The 25,408-nt window shown below is 38.5% G+C and overlaps 1 protein-coding gene across 3 annotated transcripts; it reads left to right on the top strand.

The window, feature by feature from the left end:
* The first annotated feature begins 761 nt into the window (after positions 1-761).
* ypel1 (yippee-like 1) lies at positions 762-20,073 on the top strand. Of its 3 annotated transcripts, XM_057350446.1 has the most exons (6): positions 1,605-1,755; positions 2,454-2,772; positions 4,814-5,101; positions 13,012-13,055; positions 13,428-13,536; positions 16,480-20,073. In XM_057350446.1, exons 3-6 carry the CDS (start codon positions 4,985-4,987, stop codon positions 16,567-16,569), a joined length of 360 nt encoding a protein of 119 aa, XP_057206429.1. In that variant the 5' UTR covers positions 1,605-1,755; positions 2,454-2,772; positions 4,814-4,984; the 3' UTR covers positions 16,570-20,073. The 3 variants fall into 3 exon arrangements, with proteins under 3 accessions (XP_057206420.1, XP_057206429.1, XP_057206438.1); XM_057350437.1 differs by lacking the exons at positions 1,605-1,755; positions 2,454-2,772 and adding an exon at positions 762-1,305; XM_057350455.1 differs by lacking the exon at positions 2,454-2,772.
* The last annotated feature ends 5,335 nt before the right edge of the window (positions 20,074-25,408 follow it).

The following is a 25,408-nucleotide window of genomic DNA, read 5'->3' as shown; positions in this document are numbered from 1 at the left end:
CACTGTAAAATCTCTTTAAAATGTTCTCCCAACAAAGGAAATAAAGTAACAAAGATTTTTCTAGTAGATTTATTTAATTCTTTGTTGACTGGACGAAAGTTTTGTGCGTCTCATAGCATGTTCAATTTTGTTTTAGTAAACTGCTCTCGATAACTGGCATTGTGTATGAAGCAATTGCAGTGTTAGTGCACTAGATGGAGACAAGGTGTAACAGACTGTAAGCGAACATTCGCATTGATTTATTCATATGAAAATATTTTAAGAAAGTGTTTAATAAGCTTTATAATCAAACAACATCTGCTGGGGAAGAATGCAACTTGGTAGTTTAGCTTCTCTCTCTCTGTAAAATTTCTGACTTACATTTCAACTTGCCGGTTATAAAGCCGAATTTAACTCTCGTCGTAATTCACATTTCAGCATTTACAGATGACATTGTTGTGTACTTTCGCATTAAAAATAGCAACAGCATCCGGGCTTTACGCTGTTTACCTTGACCACGTGTTATGGCGATAAGTCCTGTATGGCGCGCGCCGCCGCCCTGACTTTGGCACGTGTCGCGGTCGGCAGCGCGCATTATCAAAAACAAGCGAGAGATGCAGTGCGCGCGGGTTCTGCGTTTGTCTGGAGCACAGAGACCACTGTGATTGGCTCGTCGGGCGATCTCTCTTCGCTACTGATTGGTTAGACGCGTGAAGCCTAAATCTGATTGGTTGTCACGTCTGTGGAAGAGAATGTCGTCATAACAAACCCATATTTTCTTCAATAACGATGAAAACGTTGAAGAGGATGGTAATCAAAACAAACTGCTTTGTTGATTTTTAGTTGTTGAACTTTCGTGTGGTAACTGATAAAAACTACGTCTCGCATTTACATAGGCTTCATTACAGATACTACCATTTTAAATTTCGCTTTTTTTATCATTTGTTTTAGATTTATTGTTTAAATCCGTTGTCTTGTTTAATGTTGCGTTTGGAAATTGCATAGAAACGTTACGTTTGCTCGGAATTAATTAAGTTTGTGTTGATGCATTTTACATTCCTGACTCCAGAAAAGTAAGATCGTCTGCAAAGTATTTGTGAATGAAAAGCGGAGCTATTCAAATGTACGCGAGCGTGGCGCGACCCCCGCTGACGTGACCCAATCTAAGTCTCATTCAACAAACCCGCAGAGCTGAAGATGAATAGCGAAGTCTAAACAACAACAGCATCATCTTGGACGGTCGTGACACATGCGGGCATCACAGCAGCGCTCCTGAATGAGAAATCCTGCAGTGGGCAGAACAGTTCGTCCACGTCCACCCAAAAGGTATTGCGTTCTGTACATTGCGACATTTGTCATGTTTTCTTTTGAGATTTTAAAATATTTCCCCACGCAAACGCCAATAACTGTGTGCTTTGCATATTTGATGTAACGTTGTTTATCTGAGTGCTTCAGCGAAGGTCACATTGGAGTGCTGAGCTTTTAAATTATACACAGCCTAAGCCTGAAAAACACGACGCAATTAAGCGTAAAAATAAGTACATATTTTTCTGTTATATTCTGGGTAATAATTAACTAGGGTTAGTGTAAAGAGCTTTACGATGGGTTGCCATGGCGCGGGGAACGTGTTATAAAATGGGACGCAGAATAAAAACATATGACATCATCAGCACAGTGGCGGCGACGCGACAGGCTTATTTAGTGATCGCTTCCTTTATTTACCTCTTTTAAAACTGTTGATAATCGATATCTCGTTGGATTACTGCGACTACCTCCGTAAGTACCTAATGCATTACTTGTTTTTAAACACGTTATCAATAATTTGATCACAATTACATTTGTGTCAATGCTCATCACGGAAGTTTTATTATAACGTTACTCTACACGTCGACGCATTGCATCTGACGCTATAGTTGGAGCACACTAACCAAAATGTTGGGTTGTGTTTTTTCTGTGAGCGTTTATTTTAAGCGAGCTCTTCACTTATTTATAAGGCGTAGCAGATGCTCTCTGACGCATAAAGATGAGGCCATTTCTTAAGTGGTGTCAGGGATAAATCCCCATCCTATAAGCCTTTATTCAGCATTGCGCCCTTTTCGTGGTAATATAACATTACATAACATATAATGTTACATGATGATACATGTTTTCAATATATATAGGTCTTTATTTGTGTATTGTAAACTAAAAATGAATCAGTGACATGGCCAGTGAGTTCCCAGTCTACGTGGAATTAAATAAGATTTGACTGCAATGCATTAATGACGAAACTATTTAATGATCATTAAATTGTTTAATTCAACTAAAACGATGTTTCCTCTCAAACTAAAACATTTCAGTAAAAAAAAATCAATGTACTTTTATAACAGAGAAGTGTCTTTTTAGGGGACCTGTTGAAAAATTTGAATAATAATAATAATCTTGAGGTTACCTTGTATTTATTTACACATCCGGGATTGTTTTTGCTTTGACAGTGACCACGCCCTCTCAGCGCGCCCATTTGATAGTTCGCAAGCCTGTCAGGCGACGCCCCGCCTTCCCCGGTGACGTCAGCGTCACAAAGCACCAAGTCTATCACAAACACAAAGAGTGCAACAAAGACGAGAGAAATGTGGAGCTTAACCGACACACAAAACTGTCAGATAGGCTCAGTTTGAGGTCTCACGCGGTATCCACATCGAGACAAGACGGCAGAAACCAAAAACAAATCACAAAGCATACCTTGAGGAAAAAAGAAACTGTTTCCTTACATAAAATCTATGCCAAACTAAGCATTGAGGTCCAGTTCAGGTGGTAAGTTGGGATCTTTTACTGATTAGACACTCGTATGTTCAATATATGAACAAATAATCATTGCTTTATAACGCTTGTTTGTACGACAGAAATATCATGTATTTTTTGTATGTCTTGAGATTGTTGTTTGAGCTGTTAAACGTGTGCAATAAAAACAATACATTGTATTTGTCAGTCAAAAGAAGCACACTTTCATGTTGTCATACGTGTTTGCTGAAAGCAAAACAGTTTTTTTCTGTTTCTGTATCGCTCTCCATGCGCTTCCTGGTTTTGTGTAACAAAGCGCGTGAGGAGTCTTTGTTTTGTATCCACGTTGGTCGCAGTTTCTTTGTTGTTTGCATTAAAAGATCTCGCTGACAACAGTCGATTTGCACCTTTTGTCACTGGTGACCCTTTGTTGCCCTACATGAGCTGCTGAATTGCATCGGTTAACATCTTGCTTTGTTGTTTGTCACTAAGTAAAACAAAAAGGACAAATTGATGCCTTATGCGGAAAAGTTGCATTCGACGATAGTTGCTGTTATATAAGTGACTAGTTACTGGCTATTTTGGGTTTTTGATGAAATATTTATTATAGTTATTATTTTTTCCTAATCCCAGTCTTCACTTCATGATTGGCTTTATCCGTTCAGGTTAACACGCGCTCATGAACCTCCTTTGTCTGCTGTTGGTCGTCTTTTAAAGTATATATTTTGATGTAAATTTATGTTTGTTTACGCACTTCTTTTGTTCCCATTTCAACTACATACTCGGTAGCCAATTACATTTGTTACAATTTGATTAAAAACCTTTAAGTTAATTTCTTTGTCGACAACTTTAGACTCTTGTAACGCGATGTTTACTAAGGACATCTATTAAAAACGGAAGCATCCAATTTTATAAACGTATTGTTTTGCGTTCACAATAAATTTCGCATTAATACGATTAAATATAGGAAATCTTTTGCCTTGTACATTGATTCACGCAATAACCACACGCGACAAAAACAGATACGTTTAAAAGTGCGACGTTTACAGGTAAACAAGCTCTCACTTCCACATTGCGCGTACCGCTCGCTCTATTTGCGCACGTGCGCGCGCCTGTAGCCGAGCGTGCGCTTTGTTGGTACGCATGGTTAGCAGCTTCCTGTTCTAAGGCGGAAGTTTCCGTGTTATTCTTTCGCGCAGTGTTGCTTGTACCCTCGTTAGCGCATTGTATAGTTTACTGTTATTTTCGTATTTGTGTGTGTGTAATTGTGTAATGATAAACGCCGACAAGCCATTTTAAAGCATGACAGTGATAAAAACAACAATAATCCGCGAGTGTATCACAATACACTACATTTCCTAAACATAGTTAATAGTTACGTATGGAAACTTTTTTCCTTTAACACTATAGATGAGTGTTAGTTTTCTTCCACATACTTGTATGTCATTGCATTACGTGTTCCTGAACCCCCCCCAGATAAATGTACTGTGATGTAACAGAATCACATGGTGATGCAATGGATTTCTGATAAATATACAGTGGGAATGATTATATACGTGTCTTGGTATTGCATAATTAGTATATTTCCTTTGTTAGTGTCAATAAGGAGACGTGTGAAACCTAACACGGATTATTAGGTTCTTTAGTGTTGTTTTAAAAAAGAAAAAGAAAGTTTGATGTAGGTAAACAAGATGTTACAAATGTTGCTTTGCAATGAATGAATGTCCCATAATGGCAATAAAGAGAATCTTGATGAACAGGGCATCTGGTTCTCATTTTTGACATGCCTAAACAAAGGTTGTTGGCTAAAAGCAAACCTTAAATATGCAGTATTTACTCGAGGGGAATCATTGTTATTCATGTTTCATCAGTCACACAATGCCTCGCAGGCTGATAATACTTCTTAACCTGTCACAAATAAAGAAGAAATAATAGTTTTCGTTCTCTTTCATTTGATTTTCATTCCCTCGCAGATTTTTCATCAGTGCATCTTTTGTTGCACGAAACACAGGCTACGTTTAGTCCCATGAATAAGAGCTCTTTCTCAGTCCTTTGGCTCTCCATCTCTTTCCAGGTGGTATTTTCTCCCGTGGTGTCTGTGTGGAGCGTGCCACACACCCACTCCACAACAACGACGGCTTTTGCTTGCATCTTCCAGTGTTTCTTCTGTCAGCAAGTTCAGCGGAGCTGCAACTCGTCCAGCGCCAGCCCGGAGGAACCCAGCGAGGAGCCCCACGACTGTGAGATGGTAAAGATGACAAAGTCAAAGACTTTCCAGGCTTACCTGCCCAACTGTCACAGAACATACAGCTGCATCCACTGCCGGGCGCACCTCGCCAATCACGATGAGCTCATCTCAAAGGTCAGTGGAGGGTCTCATGGACTAAATGTACCCTCATTCACTGTTTCCTATGTTTCCTATATTACTTCACTGATATAGTTGACTTGAAGGAGTGAATGAAAACATGTGAGCGACACAGTTAATATCGGACACCACTAAAAATGTCTGTCCCTTGAAATAGTGTACCCTATAAGGGTGGGGGGCTATTTTGGACATGGGGTCTTGGAGTGTAACTAACTAAAAGTAGCCACAAACTCTATTTTTCAACAGGAGCTTAGCTGTCTACTTAACAAACAAAAAAATTCTGTCATCATTTATTCACCCTCGTGTCATTCTAAACCTGTATGACCCTTTCTTCTGTAGAACACAAAAGAAGATATTTCGAGAAAAGTGGTTGTGTCTATACGGAAGTCAAAGGGGTCCAAAGTTGTTTGGTTACCAACATTCTTCAAAATATCTTCTTTTGTGTTCTGCAGAAGAAAGGAAGTCAAAAGAGTTCTCATTTTTGGGTGAACAATCATTTTAAATAGCTTCATTGGTTTTTCAAATATCGACCTGTTACGCCACAACATGCTGTGAGTCACGTCCCCGCTTAAACCCGTTTTGTGTCCCCTGCCAGCACCCATAACAGCTTTACCAGCTTAACTGAGACGCATGTGAGGTTTTGTTTATGGTATACAGTGAAGCCACACAGACGCTTTGCATGTCGTTGGGTGGACATAGTGGGATATATTCACACAGGCACGTGCCTGTCTCCCAGATGGCTAAGCTGTTAACTCCATTGCAAGAGATGATCCATTTCCCAGTGCGCACAGCACCTGTCTGGATCATTCACACCCTTTCGTGGCTCGGACAGGATCTGGAGGTTAAGAACAGGTGTTTTGGTTTACCTGTTTGTGTGTTTCCAGTTTAATTAAGGAACTGAAGTTCAGACGTTTGGATGAACTTCCTGTTGAGATTTAACTCATTTAAAGGGATAGCTCACTCAGAAATAAAAAATCATCATTTGTTCACCCTTATGTCATTCAAGACCTGCATGACACACAAGAAGATATTTGGAGAAAAGTCTCAGTGGTTTTGTGTCCATACAATAGAAGCCAATGTTGTTTGGCGTTACAACATTAATAGGTCGTAAATGTGATGTTGTCCTGTTGTGCTGCTATGACGGCAAACACGAATTAAGAGATTTGCGCAAGTAAATTACATACAATGTCAATGCAAATACGCCGGGCGACGCGCATCGGGCCATGAACACGCATCAATCGCGTGTTCCGCGCAGGTTGAAAAATATCTACTCGAAATTCACGCAAAGAGCTCATTAACACCTACTGTTTGACACATCCGGACGCGTGACGACACTGCCCGTTATGCAATGTTTTTTGCGTCACTCACGTGAAAATAACGAGCTATTCCCGAGGGCGAGGAATGAGACGCTTCGCGTTTGATGTGAACACAGCATTAGTGCTTAGTAGTTGCTAATGCTAAGTGATCCAGCGACATTTTATGGATTGGAATGGAATGTTGGTTAACTTGTATTTCTATTGTGTATTTGGAGCCTGTCATTATTTCAAGTTCATAAATCTGGTTGATATACAGTGGGGCAACCCTTCTTGTATTGTAGGAAGATTACAGGTAAATCTCAAAGTTCAAGGCTGAAAGGCACTCCACCCAAACAAAGAAAAAATATAAGAATACAGCCTATTGTATGATCTCTAAAATCTCCTGTTAAATTTTGCAAATAGCATTAGAGCCAGGCTATGGCTCGCTGACACGTAATGATGAAAAAGCATTGCTGCGTGAATATAAATACACAAAGACTAAAATAAGATCTGTGGAGAGCAGCTAAAATATCACGTCTCTCCTGCACTGATTCATTGACCTGGCCTGCTAGGTTTACTCTAACTGCGTTAACTTCCTCTTTTGGACATGAAGGTAGACCAAGGGCAAAATTAAAGGGATAGGCCACCTTAAAATGAAAATGCTTATCGTCACACACACTTTGTTTAGACCCTGATGACACTTTTTCTTCCAAGCCACACAAAAGGCAGAATGTTAGGAGTTGACAGCCTCAGTCGCCGTTTACTTTCATTGCGTCTTTCTTCATACAAATACAGTGGTGACTTAAGCTGTCATTCACTAATGTTTGGCCTATTATCTCCTGCAGTGTTGGGTGTAACTAGTTACTAAGTAATTAGTTACTGTAATTGAATTACTTTCCCCTTGAAAAAGTAAAGTAAGGGATTACTCTTATTTTCTGTAATTTAATTACAGTTACTTCTGATGTATTAAACTAAATACTTGTGTAATATATGTGTGTGCAATATTGGAATTGACATCAAAATTCAAAGTCTAACTTTAAAATACTTGCTTTAATGTATAATTCTCACATTTGTAATACTTTGGTGAGTTAATAAGAGTACTTTATGTAGTTTAATATTACTTATTTTAATGAATTAAATAAGCCGTTTCATGTCTAACCTTCAATCACTTAACTAATCAAGGTTGATGTAGGATATAGAAAGTAATTAGTAATAAGTAACTAAATACTTTTTGGAGAGAGTAATTTGTACAGTAATCTAATTACACTATTGAATATGTAATTAGTAACTAGTAATTAATTACTTTTTCAGAGTAACTTGCCCAACACTGATCTCCTGATGGTTTCCATGGAAGAAAGCTAGTCATACGGGTTTGCAACAACATGAGGGGGAATGTTTACGCATTTGACAGCCGCTTCAAGCGACGCATTTTATTAGAAATGCTTCTTGGGCATCAAACCCATTTGGATTTACGTGATCTTGGGCCGGATTCACAAAACATTCTTAAGAAGAAAATTCTAATTTAAGGAAAAGTTCTTAACTTCTTAAGACAGCTCTTACATTTTTTTCCTCAAGATTGATCTTAGAATCCAAATTCTCGAAAAACAAAAGCTGTCGTAAATATCATCTTAAAATAATGTATTTAAAAATAAAATGTATTTGGTTGTTTCACATGTGATGTGTATTGTATTGAGCCAGAATCATCATTTTGACGTTTATCGATATAATTATGATAGGGTCTAGCTCCCTTATTTAGCTTTCATTATTAAAAAAGAAGTGTTTTTTTTTACATTTATTCTGGGACAAAGCGACTCGAAACGGCGAGGGTCACAAATATGGCGTAGTAACACACAGAAAGTATTATAATAAATATAATTTTCTAACATTTTAGCTAACATGCGATCGTAAATGCTGTTTAACACATCACATGCTAATATACTGTACGTAAGAATACGAGGCGCTTGTTACACAAACAAAGTTTATTGTATAGATGAATAACCCTAATCATTAACAAAGCATATGTCATTTATTCTTACGAAAAAAATGAAGATGTTTTTAAGAAAATATTTGAGAACTTCTTAAGAAATGTTTGAGAATCACATCAACCTCAGTCACTGTGTCCACAGACCGAATATCAGCATTAATGCTCTCAGCACTTGAAAAACGCCACATCCTCTTTTCTTTCCATCTCATCTCATCTCAGTGCCAAGAATGGCCTGTTAAGCTAATTATGTCATTTGGGAAGGGTGATAGTCTGGGTCCAGCACTTTCATCCTGTAGGTACTGCAAACTAAGGGCTCTTTTCATGGCACACATCTTCATTTCATTAACAAATGGATCTGATCAACGCCGGCTAGTATATTATGAAAGACGCGTTGTTTATTGAGTTGAATCTAATCTAATTATCTAAGCATCAAACCATAAAGGTTTGAACCTTTATGGTTGTTAAAGAAACAGAAACAGATGTTCTGTACATATCCTGACATTTAGTTGTTGCCTTCATAATAGTTTTGTTAAAGGTGACCCACTTTTTTTAGAACAGAAGGCTTTGGTAATTTCTGAAAGAGGGGAATAGTTGTGGTTTTGTAGTTGTTTAGAAAAACAGGTCAATTCATTGACCCTAGGTAGGCTTCTATGGCCAAAGCACATCTTTGCGTGTCTACTTGTTGATGTATTAATTGTGGTGAATCCCCCATTGAAAGGGTGTGTATCAGCCTACTAATGCAGCAGTCTTTTATAAACACTGAGGGAAGGTATCAAAGTACTCATACTTGCATTATGCTGTCAAAAACCTGCCAAGAATCTGAGGATTAGCACGCCCGCCGCTAGCCAAAGAAAAGCAGGACCATCACGCTGAATTCTTGGATCGGCATCAAACATCACCGACGGTATGCGGACAGTGTTGTGGAAAGGCTAAGCTAAGGTTTTACTGCAGTAAGTCATCGTTCTGCTTCAGAAATCTGACATTGGGCTGTGTAACTCCCTACATCCTGATCTTTATGCGTTATAGCTCCTGTTTTTATATATTTCCTGTTAGTTGAGCTGTTTGGTACGATTTCTTGGGAAATGTCGGTTTGATGTCATTTGACTAGCACATCTAGAGATAAAAATGTAAGTACCAACACCCATAAGCGTGTGTTGAACATTTAGAATCGTCACATCCAACTTCAGATGCTGCCTTATAAGCCAACTTGTTCTGTTTTAACAGCAGCAACCTCCAGTTACGTTAGCAGAACGATTTAGACCGGCAAAAGAGAGGAGGAAAGACAGTCAGTTAGTCAGCTGTGCGAGTAGATAAACGAAGACAGACGATGATGAAGGAAAGAATGGGTGGTTCTGTTTTTAAACCAGGTGGAAAGATTTAGGCTTGTTCGAGTTGGATGAGGGAGGAGTGCAGACGTTTTAAAGATGTTCAGGGTCATGAGAGAATCCTCCACTTTGATAATACTGGTTAATGATGTGATTATGAGTCAATACCACAAACCTACTCCTGACTTGTTATTAACGACGAATTCAGGAATTCCAGTGAAATTAAAAATGACAAATCTTATTTTTTTCATGAAGTATTGCAGCGTTTATAGTGAATAGCTTATCAATGTGGGTCATTTTCTTTTTAAAATTCATGTGCCCTCATAATCTTCAGTTAAAATCTGAAAATGCACTTCCGCCCTGAAGTGACCGTCCATCTGAAATGACGTAAAGTAGACGGCTTGGCCGGAGCATCCGTTAACTCCTCCCCTTCGACTGTCAGTCTGCCGCCAGCTTCATTTCAAAATCAATGCAACAGCTGTTTTGACACATCCAATCAATTCGCAGGGAAAAACGCAAGCCGCGCCCACTTCTTTTCTCCTATGAAATTCCTTTTCACTCGGAAATGTGTCAGAATACGGAAGTAAAAACGATCGCAAATTCCGGTTGACGAGGACTTTAAATTCAAGTTCATACAGAGGTGAACGGTGCTTGAACGGTAATTTTATGTCAGTTTATGACAGCCATTCCAGTGTTCACATTCATTTAAATTCATAGTTTTTGTGTCCGATTTAAATGTTTGTTTAATAATCAGTCATGATCCGTGTGAGAAGGAAAGATACAACCGTAAAGTTTGTACATCACGTCCCAAAGTCCAAGTTACCAGTTCAGGACAATTGAAATCGTCTGTAAGTTAAAGCATCGGCATAACGAAAAAGCATTTAGGGGGTCTTTAATTTCTTTAGAAGAAAACTGTGGGCAACATTTACCACGATCTCCTCAGCTCATGTCAAGAACCTTAAAGAAACCAATCATTTGGAGAATCACAGCGGTAAATATTTTGTTGCAGAAAAGAGGTCAAAAGTTTAAACCGACACCATGAATGAGGGGGAAGAGAAACTCCGAAACCAAAGAGCGTGTCCGTACCACTTCCTGTTAAAATGTATTTGTGTTCAAATAAAACTTTTCACAAAAACATCTACGCAGTTGTTGGTGTGTCTGTTGTTGTGTCATATGAACCGAGCGTTTCCCAGCGCAGCTTTTGTCATTCTGACATAATAACAGAGACAGATGTGTAATTAAATCTCATTGATCTGCATTCTCTGTTTCCTAAACCACTCCCCGTGTGCATTGTGCACACACCACTATTGTAACCACAGCCAGGTTTGACTTGTGGCACAATGTAAAACGACGCAGCGGGGGGCTTTTCATTGTGTCAGTGTGCCTATAAAATTACCAGTTTGCATTCAGGCCCCGGCTGGTTAAATACTGCTCCCCGAGCGCAGACGGACGCAGTGGGCTTTAACGCTCTTTAAGGCTTGTACTTCTATCCTCGGGTCATCGCGGTGGAAAAGTAAAGCCGATTCACTCATGTCCAGCTCTGATGACCAGAATGCTGTCATAATCCACGGTGATCGAAAACCAACACGCATTACATTTGTATAAAACGCATTTAAATACGAGCTAATGTGCACGGTAGGAAAATGCACTCGTGATCGTATGCATTGGTGCTTTTGTTTTGTTTTAGTATATTTAGTTTTTCTATTTGAAGACGTAAACAGAATCTACATTTTTAGTCCGAGCTTTGGAGTACTCGGTTAATATGCTTTCGCTAAAAACAGAGCGGCTTTCCATGACTAAGTGTCCTCTGTTTTTTTCACACAGTCTGCTCTGTGTATTCTTTCAATGAGAGACTTTATTATAAGGGATTTTTGCTAAAACAAGCTCGTTGCTCATGGAATCCTGAATCGCCAGGCATTACATTGTGGTCCACAGCTTGTCCCGATCGGTTGTGAATGGAGACGTGTGCTAAAACTTTCATAAAAAAGCAGACTTTGGACCTGCAGGACTGCGTTTTATGAACCTCGTGAGACTTATTTGGACATCAGACATTTCTACAGATTTTTTTCTCTTGGACCAGTTTGCAACCACATAGACAATCACCCACAACTACTCAACTTTTTGGCGTTGTTGTGGACTTTTTAAGGGGACGTGTGTAGTATTCAAGCTTGTTGACTGTGCTTCCCATCGTTGTTGTTGATGTTTGGGAACCTTGCAAAAGTAGTATGTTTGCTAGTCCACGACCTCAACACCGATCTGTGTTAATAGGGTGCGTATGGAGGCTAATCGGGTTAATGAGATAAAACCATCATTAGATGAGATAGAAAATAGGAAGAGATTAAAGAGCTGGGGATGCAGACGGAGAAAAAATGACACGTTGATAAACAACAGACTGTAAACATTTAATGCTGCAGTGTTTCATTTCTGAACCTAGCATCTCCAAATGGTATTACAAAATCGATATATAGCCGCAGAAAAAATCAGACTAACGGTCTCTGAAATGGTCTCTTCTTTTTTTCTGCGGCTGTATACCTTACTTGTGCACAAAAAAATAAAAAGGATTTAATCCTTTACAAATCCTCATGTCATTCCGAACCTGTGTGACTTTCTTTCTTCTGCAGAACACAAAAGAAGATCAAGGAATGTTGATAACCAAACAACAACGAACACCACTGACACAAAACCACGGAGACATTTCTCAAAATATCTTAGTGTTCTACTGAAGAAAGTCATATACGTGTATAAATGATGACAGAATTTTTATTTTTGGGTGAACTGTCCCTTTAAGAGGAGATTGGAGAACTGCAATGCTAAAAATGGCCACATCATACCTTTAAACACGGAATGGAAAAGCCACAGAGAGGACTCTGTGTTCCCCCTCCAGTCGGCGTGCAGCTCAGATTTTTCTCTGTTTTTATTATGTTGAACAGAAAAGCACCTCTGTTTTTTACCTTCAGCGACTCTGTTCAGTGTGTGGAGCTTATTAAGTGTACACACACACTTTTCTTAAAAGAAACACTGTTTCTTGCACACACACACACGCTCGGATCCATTTATGAAATACACATGTTGGCAGGAGACCAAAGCTTGCTGCAGTGTATTTTAGACAGACTTTCCATTAACGTCCACACACACGCACACAGAGACAAACACGAGTCGTAACGTAAACACCCACACGCGTGAACTTTCAATGCATCATATGGAGTTTTTCCCGCTGAAGGCCGCGTGCGAGTTTGTCCAGTGTTTGTGTGGGAGACGATCTTGATTTTTAATAATTAATGTAATATTTTGTTTTCCTTCTAGTCATTCCAAGGCAGCCAGGGACGAGCCTACCTCTTTAATTCAGTGTAAGTGTTAACCCTTCAATCACTACATCGCATTCACATCTTGTATCTTCTGACAAGCTTCAGTTGTGAATCGTGTGTAAATCTATAATGCCTTTACATTCAACTTCTGTTTGAATCAAATGGTATACAACGTTGCCCAAGTTAGTCTCTTAGTCTTTGTGATGCAAGAAATGGTTTCTGACAATAGGCAAACACTTTCATGTACACGTCCTCAAACAGTTGTGATGTGACGTTGGTCACTTTTACTTTGTGGTTGTTGTAGGGTTGCTGTTTAGTGGTCAACCAGCGCAGGTTTCCCACATTGGCTTTCAGAAAACAGACTGGTCAGATGACTCATAATGGTGACCACTGATTGGTCTCTTTTCTTCTCAGTGTGAATGTGGGATGCGGTCCAGCCGAGGAGAGAGTCCTCCTAACAGGTTTACACGCTGTGGCAGACATCTACTGTGAAAACTGTAAAACCACTCTGGGCTGGAAATATGTAAGTGTCACCCTCTCTTGTGTTTTAAAGCATGTGATGTGACGTTACCCGAGCGTTAGATGTAGTTTCTTTGACAGCGGTTGGTTTATTTTTGTGCATTATCATGTTACTCAGATGAGCATCAGTGGACTGTCAGTATTAACGTTCTGTTATATCCACATCTGACCGCATGCGGTCCAGTGCACATTTACTACTTTATATCATCACTGTCCTTCCATCCGAGGTGGATGTCCAAATTTGCTGTTTTTCAGGAATGAAAAACAAACACTGTATTTTTAGATGAATAAGTACTGTGTTGTCAAAACTGACGAGCACTTTTTAATACTTCATTGGTTAGATATTCGCAAAACCCGGTGACAAACATTAAGGGTGACTAATAATAATGATTTATGACAAAAAATAAAAATGATGAAATATGGAGATACAAGGTTTAAGAAGGGCCGCAGCAGTATGTTTTTATTGAATGTACGTTGTGTTTATGCTGTGAGTGTTGTACACATTTAACAGAACAATTAAGTGTTATTATAATAACATTCATTAATCAGTCATTGGCAAACACAATATAATGCTTAAAGTCATCATGAAACGGAAGTTGAGATTGACTTCTTTCCCATATCGTGGCGTATGTCTGAGTGAAACGGCTTATGAAATTAGAAAAAATGTAGGGCGGGGCTTTATTTTGCCCTTCCCTTTTTTGATTGGCCTGGTGGGGAGGGCTAAGAATGCCTGGCCATTGGACAGTCAGTATAATAGTCCTACCTCTTTTTTGTTGCTCGTGTCATGTGGTGAAGAGTTGTTGTTGAAAGGAGGAGCTTCATGTTTTTGATTAAAGATTACAAGTGCAAATGAATAAAAAAATCATGGTGTGCACGGATAAATCGTTTGTAAGAATCACTGCAACACTGTAAAACACTTTTCCTGTTTGATTTCATGGTGACTTTAATCTTTTGTATACATGGTAGTATGTACTCTTATTAGTATTTACAATGTTGTCAAGCTCTTAGACTACATAAAAACACAGGATAAATAGTTTAAAGTACTAAATCACTCATTAAAGTAATACATGCTCTTAATAGTATATGAATTAATAATGCACCGAGTAAATAAATAATAAAATAATCTATCAATAATAAATGCACCGGTGGTATGTGTTGACATACTGCTGTTATGTTAATGTCTTTCTGTCTCTATCTTTCTTTCGTTCTTTAATTTTTTATTTAAAGAGGCAGCTCACTCAAAAATGAAAATTCTGTCATGAATTATTCGCTCTCTAGTTGTTCAAAATCTGTATAAATGTCTTTGTTCTGACGAACACAGGGAATAGATATTTGGACGAATGCTTGTAACCGAACAGTTCTTGGACCCCATTGTGTTTAACAGAACCAAAAAATTATAAAGACATTTTTCCTACTATGGTGGTCAATGGGGTCCAAGAACTGTTTAGTTATAAGCATTCTTCCAGATATCTTTCTCTGTGTTCATCAGAACTAAGAAATGTATACAGATTTGGAACAACTCGAAGGTGATAATGTGATAATGACAGAATTTTCATTTTTGGGTGAAGTACCCCTTTAAATGATGACAGCATTTTCATTTTTGGGTGAAGTACCCCTTTAAATGATGACAGCATTTTCATTTTTGGGTGAAGTACCCCTTTAAATGATGACAGCATTTTCATTTTTGGGTGAAGTACCCCTTTAAATGATGACAGCATTTTCATTTTTGGGTGAAGTACCCCTTTAAATGATGACAGCATTTTCATTTTTGGGTGAAGTACCCCTTTAAATGATGACAGCATTTTCATTTTTGGGTGAAGTACCCCTTTAAATGATGACAGCATTTTCATTTTTGGGTGAAGTACCCCTTTAAATGATGACAGCATTTTCATTTTTGGGTGAAGTACCCCTTTAAATGATGACAGCATTTTCATTTTTGGGTGAAGTACCCCTTTAAATGATGACAGCATTTTCATTTTTGGGTGAAGTACCCCTTTAAATGATGACAGCATTTTCATTTTTGGGTGAAGTACCCCTTTAAATGATGACAGCATTTTCATTTTTGGGTGAAGTACCCCTTTAAATGATGACAGCATTTTCATTTTTGGGTGAAGTACCCCTTTAAATGATGACAGCATTTTCATTTTTGGGTGAAGTACCCCTTTAAATGATGACAGCATTTTCATTTTTGGGTGAAGTACCCCTTTAAATGATGACAGCATTTTCATTTTTGGGTGAAGTACCCCTTTAAATGATGACAGCATTTTCATTTTTGGGTGAAGTACCCCTTTAAATGATGACAGCATTTTCATTTTTGGGTGAAGTACCCCTTTAAATGATGACAGAATTTTCATTTTTGGGTGAACTGTGCCTTTAAGTGTGCTTTATTGACATGATAAAAAATATGCCTTTGTTTTGCAGAAGTATTTGTAGCTCTGCTGTGTACAAAAAAAAGGTGTGTAGTGCAAAGCTAATTTAAGTGAAAACCTCTCTCTCTCTCTCTCTCTCTCTCTCTCTCTCTCTCTCCTGATTAAGCAATATTTTGTGTCTAAGCATGTTAGACTTTAGATTGTCAATCTGACATGCTTTGAGAACACGTGCTTCGGTCACCAAAACAACTAGTGACACCGCTGTTCCTGGAACAGTGTTTAAGGGCGGCTCTTATTTCAGGCTGAGCGAATCATAGCAATCAGAGCGATAAAACACCGGGTCCGGATGAGTCACAGACTGGTGTAAGAGGAGAGGGCCTAACAGCACATTAGGTTAACTGACCGTGTGGCACGTATTTTTATAATGTCAGATCCTTTCCGCAAACCTTTTTTTGAAAGAAGATGCTGACGGTTATGATGTCATGAGGACTGTTGAGCCATTTTGCATCATAGTTTCCATTGATCACGTGTCCCGGATATGAGGAAAATGTACTTATTTTTGTCGTTGTCTCTTGCAGGAACACGCTTTTGAGAGCAGCCAGAAATACAAAGAAGGCAAGTTCATCATCGAGCTGGCGCACATGATCAAAGACAACGGTTGGGAGTGACCGTCGCCTGCTTCCTCTCTGCTCAGTGACCTTCGGGCTACTCTGTCGTGGACTTTGCCGAGTGACACCGCACACGTACATGCACACAAACGAGAAAACGCACAGACACGCAAACAGACCCGACTGCGCACACACGCAAACCCGTCTACCTTGACACATCCAGACATCCGTACCGGGTCATGGTAAAACTCAAAGGCAGAGCGGACAGAGACATCTGCGGTCACAATGAGACTCTGTGGGACCTTTTCCTGAGATGTACACGTCAACACTTTGGGATTCAAAACCTGTTTTCTGTTGAACTCTCTGCCCCCTTAACTGGTTTTGGTGTGCTCGGCCCTCGTGTAACCGCTACTCGTAAGCTGTCGACGGTATCCAGACGACACCGTCTCACTTGTTTCTTACTTTACACTTTGTGAATAAGCGGGAATGGTGAGGCGTGAGTTTGAGCGTGCGTGTTATCCAAAATCCGATGTTACCAGTTAGCATTTTTCATCTGTTCTGACTTGTCTTTTACGATGGGGTAGCAACAGACGCGATTGACGTTACAGACTTTTTAGGGGGTTAGGCTATGTAGCAGCATCTCGGATCCTATTGGGTGGGAGGAAGGGAGAGCGAGGGAGGGCTTTGGGGGCGTCGCAGTGGCATCCCTGTGTTTTCTGTCACTTTCCGAAACATTTTCTTCCTCGGATGACTTCACTGTGCAATTCACGGGACACTCTGGTACAGCGGCCCGGCGGGAGCTTTAGTTATCTCTGGTGCTTTTGGTGAGATTTACGCAAACCTGCGTCTTTTAGCATTGAGTTGGCATTCGTGGCGGGTTCCATTTTTGAGACCGTACTATAATAGACAAAAAATTCGCCGTTTGGATGTACTGGAAAAAGTCAAACCAGCGTCCTTTTGGAGCAAGGTTTGCGTTACGTTTTCATCCCCCTTCACGCCAAATGAGGAGATTTTACGGAGTCTCTTATTGTTGTTGTTAGTGCAATCATCATGTTAGCTCTGTTGTTTTTCGCATTATGTTCATGGCATACTTGAATACAGTTATGTTGTTTGCACTCTGCAGAGGCCTTGTTCATGGGTTTAGAGGCAAACGTCTGTCCATTTATGGCCTTTTTCATCGCTGGTTGAATGTCGAATCGTGGGATCGGGTGATTGCTGGCTTGATCATCTCCCTCTGGTTTTCAAAACGAAAAAGAACAAAAATAGTCTGCTTTTGATGAATCAACGAAACGAATTTCAAATCGGACACGTTTTCGTATTCTTTTGCTGCTAATAGAGATGCATGCAATCCAGACGCTTTCACTTTATAACTGCACTTTACCGGACTGCCTGAGATCACGCTAGCAGATCTGCTCTTCATTTTTTCGTGTAGCTATCTTTCCGCAACTTTGCCTCTAAGCGACATGAATCTTGTGCCTCTTCAAAAAAAGAAAAAAGAAAAGAAAAAACCTCCCTGTCCTCTGTTGTGCGGTGCATGACTTTGAGAACCAGGCACATCTGCTGGAAGCTGTCGGAGCTTCAGATCGATCTCAAAACAACATGACCTAAGAAGAAATGACCTCACTGAACCTCTATCCACTCCTAATTCTATCCGCGAGCGAAATGTCATCCAGTATTTTTTCATACTTGTATGTTCAAAGTTAGAGACGTTACGGATGGGTGGTTGTATTCTGCGAAGAGGGGCGGGGCTTTTAGAGGGGGAGGAGCTTGCTTCCTGTAGAGGTAAAGAGGGTCATTTAATGTAGAATTTTATTGAATATATATATATCGAATCGTATTGATATATTGAGGTTTTGTTGTGTTTGGGGCGGGTGGGTAATATTATAACACATAATAAAGGTCAGTCAGGTCACGTGACCTTTGAATCAGTCAAAGACAATGCAGACAAAATAGTTGTAGAAATATCTTACTTGAAAGAAGAGACGGAGTTACAATACATTGTCCCGCAGTTTTGTATATAAAGTGACATATTTAAGGTTTTATACATATTTCTACTGGGTTAGTATCTCTACTTCCCCGACTTGAAGCACTTTTGTTCACTGTACCTCTGGCTTTGTTTGTGTGTGTGAATGAGAAGAGAAGTGTGTGTTCGTGTGGATGCATGCGTGTGCTCATTGTTTATTTGTAGACGTTTTTGCTGTCGTTCACGCGTACCGTTTCCTTTCGACACTTCTTTTGCGTGTTAGACGCGCGCTCTCTTAGCTTGACGATAGCGAGCTTTGTGTTGTCGTACTTAAAAGTTGATTTTCGTCCTGGCAAGTGTTTAATAGCCGACGTGTTTTAGGATCGTGATCAGCGGTGAGCTGGATTCACCTGCCGAAATTTTACAATATATACATAGACCCAGAGCATTTTACAAAGACTTTCGGGATCGAGACGGAGGCCAGTGTCACTTTTAATGTGCACCTAAAACAGACACAACTGAGCCGAAAGCTTTGACTTTAATGTAAAGTGTCAGTTTTGCAGGAAATATAATCACACGGTCAAACCAAAAAGCAAGTTCGTGGCCTCTCCGACTACCAAGTGGGAATTTTTTTCTTTAAATGATGCGTTTTGATCTTTAACGGCGACATTGAGGGGTTTCTTTTTTTATATTGGCTGTTAAAGGATTGTTTACTGGACTTTATTGCAGTTTAGATTGGTGATACTGGTTTTAAACCTTAAATCTACCAGATTTGTCATTCATTTGAAGCGACAGAAGTATGCAAAGGAAACGATTGTACGTTTTGAGAGTTGTTTTTATTAGGACTGTTAAAATATATGGTCTAAAGCATGATGTATTTATAATGGCTATTTTAAGTCGTGCCTGGTTTCTCTTTTTTTTTTAAGCAAAAAAATGCTTTTTTTGTATTTGATTACATTGCTTCGCTTTCTGTCCTAGTAAAGAAAAGTTACATTTGTCTGTTCTCACTGTACAGTAAACTATCAGATATCACAATAAAGCTTCAGTGGTATTTTGGTTTTGATGGATTGTTTCTGTCTAATGTCTGTTGGATATTAGGCTGTCAGTTATGTCACATCTTATGTGTTATGGGTATAGTTTTGAAACACTCCGACACATTTTGGTTTAAAGTGATAGTTCACCCAAAAATGAAAATTCTGTGATCATTTACTCGCCTTCTTGTCATTTTAAACATTTATGACTTTCTTTCTTAGGCAGAACACAAAAGAAGATATTTTGAAGAAAGTTGGTAACCGAACAGCACTGGACCCCATTCGCTTGTATGGACACAAAATTAAAATAAAGTGAATGGGGTCCAGCTAACATTTTTCAAAATATCTTCTTTTGTGTTCTGCGGAAGAAAGGAAGTCATACAGGTTTGAAATGACAAGAGGGCGAGTAAAGGATGACGGAATTGTTATTTTTGGGTGAACTATCACTTCAACTCTCTTTTTATTGAGGATATACAGCAAAATTAGACAATTATATAAATATGTGTTTACTGTAACATACAGTTACTGTATGTATTTTTAATAAATAAATGAAATCTTTTTTAATGTAAATTGATTGTATGCTTATGGAATAGACTTTTATTGAATGGGTTTTTGGGTATTGGGTTTTCTTTTCTGTGGTTTTATCTTTTTAAAGTTTTGTTTAACTTAATCATTTTAAACCTTCAAATAAATGCTAATTAACTATAGAGTCACAAAACACTAAAGTGAATGTAAAGAACTTTGTCTATAGACCGTTCATCGGATGCACACGCTGGCCCGATGTTAACTTCCGGCCTGTGTTTGGTTATAACAATTTATTTTATATTTATTTACATTAATATTAATTTATAATCATATTTTATTGTATATTCATTATATTAAATGAATTTAAAACTACTTAACAGTTATTGATTCTTTGCTGAGGTCTACCGGAAGTTGAGTTTGGGCCAAGTAACATTTGTTTTTGTTGTTACCGCTGAAACCGTCTAGATGCAATTAGACAAAAGTTACTTTAGACCCTCGAGGCAGCAGACCTTTGCATATATTTGCTAAACTCCTTTTTGTTTCCTCGGAATAGAAAAATCTACATTTCACCTCCAAAGCAAACACATTCTCATATAATTATTCAAACAGACTCGAGCCCGTGGCGAGAGTACCTCATGCAAAACCGCAGAAGTATTAATGTCTCCCGTGCAAAGTTTTGATGCATGAGAAATATAAAAAATATACCAACCTTATCGCATGAACGCAGCACTTTCCTCTCTCTTTGTGTTTCCTAATGCTTTTATCTTCAAGAGACATCTGTTGTGAAAGGTCAGTGTCCCGAACATCAAATTGTAACGTTTAACACAGGTTTGCAATGGATAAGTTAAGCATCATGATCCTGACTCAATACACTGGTTTACCCTTCAACCCAACTCAACTGTTAAAACTGACATACCAGTGAAAGGTTACCTCACCAAAAAATGACAATACACCCTTACGTTGTTCCTAATCTGGAAGACTTTCCTTATTGGTTTGAAATGACATGAGTTCATAAAGACAGAATCCTCATTTTGAGGTCAACGGAGCACACCAAAAAAGTGTGAATTTGGATAAACAATGTACCAATGAAGACCCCAGGCCTGAGAGGTCTATAAGTCGCCTTTGTTTTATCAACGCTTGGCCAAACTCCAGACTGAAGAACAAAGACCAGCGATTGCTGCCCGGTTAAAGCAGATAAGATGTGATTTGCTCTCTCTCGCTTACTCGCCGTTTACGCTCAACGTCAATGTCTCTCTCTCCTTTTTTTGTGCTGAGAATATTCTGTGGTTTCCTAGCGACTGCTGCTTTATTGCCATGCGGCTTCGGGTCTTTTAAGTGTTTTTAGTTACTGGCTAACAGACTTTCCAGTGTTTAATGAAGACAGGTGATGAGGCAGATGCGAACTCGATCAAAACACTGACTTCATGTAGTTTATGCACTGCCCTCGGGAAAAAATAGCCATGGTTTTTTATTATAGTAAAAGTACCAAAACTGTTTTTTGGCAGATTGTTTACAAATAGTATTACTATAGTTTTACTACAAATACCATGGTAAAGTGATGGTTACTGTGGTGAGACCATAGTCAATTTGTGGTTATGGTTTTACTACAAATAAAATAAAAAATGTGTTTTATTATCATGAGAGTTTTTCTGGCATCTATGTGCATTCTGGTTAAAGAAACTCTCTTGTCATGAACGTAAGTGGGTCTGCTTGTGTTACAATGATATAAGGTTTAGTACTTTGTGTCTGTGTGTGCGCGTGCATGTGTCTATGTATACCAGGTGTGGTTTCAGCTCACTGTTTCCAATTTCAGCGTTGAATGATTTATTACCAGGCCCATGTGCAAACACACACGTATGAACATGCACTCACATGCATATGGAAGCTGAAAAGAAGAAGGTTTCAACAATATCACCCATAGTGAGAAAAATGCTTGTAAAATTATAGAAGCTCTTAACATCATGATTTGATTCGTTCGAGTCTGCCTTCTACAGCGGCTTATCATTGAGAAAGGGAACCATTCGTTTTTACTGTCTTGCTAGACAGTGAGGTGTTTCCATGGCAACCCTGAAAATCCAATATAATGTTGTTGTTTTTTTAGAAGGGTTTGCTATTTTAAAGCTTAAACATGCACACGTTTATAATTCTACGTTAGCTTTTAAAACTTTTTTACAAATGTACGATCACTTTTTCTATATATCTTATGCCAGCGTACTGTAAAGAGAGATGTTGAGGTGTGCTTCATCCCCTTTCTGATGTCTTTGCTCATAGCATGCAAAAGTTAACCAGATTTAAATGGACATTATGATAAATGTTCAAAATTAGAAGCATGTCACAAATACCGTTGAAAGAATAGTACAAAAGCTAACTTCAATTTTCAAGTTTAATCATACTAGTCACTTGAATTTAAATTATATTGAACTGACAAAAAAAGTTGCATTTTATATAACGTTAAAAATGAAGTTGAAATGGAATGAATTATTATGATGAGTTAAAGATATATTTAAACCTATGTTAACATGACCTGGAGAGTGCATTATTTTTTTGTCACAACTAGCCCTTTCTCACTCTTTAACTTTGATTTGAAAGTAGATTCACTAAAAGCAGAATAATAGTGTGTTTTTGTGTGCTAATAGTAATAGTAAGACTTACTTACTAAGCACTTATTGTCTATAGGCTATTGGTTTAGTTTGTATAAATGAAAGAGGAAATTGTGATTTTTTTGTCATAAGCTCAATCCATTGTGATACTTTCAGTGTTACATCAACAAGTTTGTTTGGTAACATAAAAGCAGAAACAAACAGCTTATTGTTTAGGTTCACATGGGAAATATCATACGATTCAGAAAGCAATTAATGGAGAAGAAATTGAGACATTACATGTAAACTAAAAATAAGAAAGTAGACACTAGTAGTTTATCAAGAGTGTGCTTAACTTTACATAAACTTAAAAAATGTGCTACAAGTATTGAACTTGTGTACTCAAAGTTTACTGTTACATTTAAAGTATACTTAGAAATACACATTTTTTTAATCGAGTCCCAAGTAGTATTAAAATACGGCATTTACAAGCATACTTACTGCATCATAAAATGTAAGAATATTTTTAAGAATACTTATTTTTATTTATTTTTTGTAAGGGTGTGCTCATTTATATTCAACGCAAATATTTTTCTTCCAGTTCTTACAAAATCAAATTATTCATGCAATCCATTTCTTTTATAGCTCCAGCTGTGTGTCTCATTGTGTTTATTCTCATTTCATAGGACTTCCAGATGAAATGTCTGAAACAAAGTTAATACATGAGAGTTCGACTCGTAACATTTTGTTGGGTTTGTGTATGTGGACGGGTGTATTGTGAACATATTGTGTGTGTGTCCTTTGTACACAGTCAGCAGGCCGAGCTGAAGGTCAGAGTAAAGACGATCAATGAGCCGTTGTCCGCACATCAATACAGCATTGACATTGTACATATACACTTACAAGAGCAGCACACAAAGCATAACATTGCATCAAATGTCACAGTGCCACAAACAATAGAGCTGCTTCCTGAGAAGACGGGAAAAAGAACCACGTACAGGTCTCACATGTCTCCTGTATGTCACACCATCTGCTTCAAAAGAGCCTTTAAACAGCCTCGTACCTGCGTTACAGGCCTTGAATCATTTCCTGAAGTAAAATAAAAACTTTGTAAAAGTACTTTTTCATGTAACAGCTTTCGGTCGCCCAGAATCCCAGACAATGACATTAAATCCATTTTCTCAACCAAAGACATTATACAAAACTGCACAACGCAAAACGCCCGTCTACATTCGCCGGTGGTAAAACGCACTTTTCTAGGAAATCATTAAATGTCATGTACCATTAATGTAAAAGAAATGGCCCTTTCTAGACCCAGGGGAACTCGTAATGACACACTTCCAAATGTATTCCATCTGAAAGACTTTTCTTCTTTCAATGGTGCATTTCTTCAAACATCACTTGTGTATGTCCTCATGAGACCTTCCCTCCACAGCCTCTCAGATTAACAAAATATCCACCTGAGATCATTTATTTGCCCGTCTAACAAATGCATAAGAAGAGAGATAGTGGAGCGATACAGTGGCTGAGCTGTGGTAACTGACCAATCAGAATCAAGAATTCCAGAACGCCATGTAATACAAGCTACTCATATTTAAAGCAAGCACTTCTAATAACAACAGATCTTACCCTGAAGATTGAAAATATGAGCGCTATAAATATCCAGAGACAGAATTAAATTGGTAAATTACATTTTATTAGCTTCTAGACGGTTTCAGCGGCAACAACATAAACAAACATTATGTGGCCCAAACTCAACTTCAGGTAGACCTTCACAAAGAATGTTTAATGTAAAATAAAACTATAAATATACAATAAAATATTAATATTAATTTGAACTTTTTATATTATAACCAAACACAGACGGGAAGTTAACTTCGGGCCAGGTGCGTGCGTCCGATATAACCGTCTATACAAAAAGACCAAATAAATATTACAAGTGAAATTACAATTAATTGCGTAGACCGTTTTTCATGTCTTTCATTGCAACAATAGTATTATCTTAGAGGTCAAAAGGTCTTTCATAAAATTGAATAAACAAAAGAACAAGCAAAAAAATCAGTTTCATTAAAGTTGTCAATTTGTACAGAAACTAACGTTTTTCAACTTTTTCTATGCTGTAAAAAAGTCATGACAACATGTTTTACTTAACGTGTTTTTGGTTTCGGTCTTTGTCAGACACGTGGGTTTATTGTGTGTGATGTCACTGAGGCGCCATTTTGGAAGTATCGCTGCATTGAGCACTGAACTGAAAGTATACGGAGAGGTACAGTAAAGACCAATTAAACTGTCATATTGGAGAAACGGAAGCAAACCAAGCACATACGGTACCGAAATAATCTCACCAAAGATGTCAGGAACCGTAATTTATATAATTTGTCATTCATTAACAACACAGATCCATACCTGGCCCCAAATAGTCGGGTGCCCCGGCATTGCTGCCTCCAACCTCATTTTTGGATATCTTCTTTGCGGTATAAAAACGCACATTTACATATACTTAATTATATGTACTGTATTTGTCTACCATCGATTTGCACACAATTGTAAGCAATATACGTTATGTGAGTCTCTAACGTTACCAATAAACCTTAAAGGCGGGGTGTCCGATTTCCGAATTGCTTGTTTAGACAAAGTCGGCCGAGTACCAAAACAACATTGTAGCCAATCAGCAGTAAGGTGCACAGTGCACAGGACGGACATTAGTCGAGCCGAGCGCTGACGAAAGTGACAGATGGGGGTAGTGGTGTGTCTGTTTTGGTGATTTGAACATTAACAACGGCTAAGAGAAATCGGACACC

The sequence above is a fragment of the Triplophysa rosa genome, linkage group LG2, assembly GCF_024868665.1.
Source record: "Triplophysa rosa linkage group LG2, Trosa_1v2, whole genome shotgun sequence".
NCBI lineage: Eukaryota > Metazoa > Chordata > Actinopteri > Cypriniformes > Nemacheilidae > Triplophysa > Triplophysa rosa.
This window is presented reverse-complemented; position numbering and strand designations above follow the sequence as displayed.

Bases quoted from the DNA above. Each gene is read 5' to 3' on its own strand.
- ypel1 (XM_057350437.1), top strand. From the start codon at position 4,985: ATGGTAAAGATGACAAAGTCAAAGACTTTCCAGGCTTACCTGCCCAAC. The intron at 5,102-13,011 runs GTCAGTGGAGGG...TTTTCCTTCTAG, and splicing joins ACGATGAGCTCATCTCAAAG to TCATTCCAAGGCAGCCAGGG. The intron at 13,537-16,479 runs GTAAGTGTCACC...TGTCTCTTGCAG, and splicing joins CCACTCTGGGCTGGAAATAT to GAACACGCTTTTGAGAGCAG.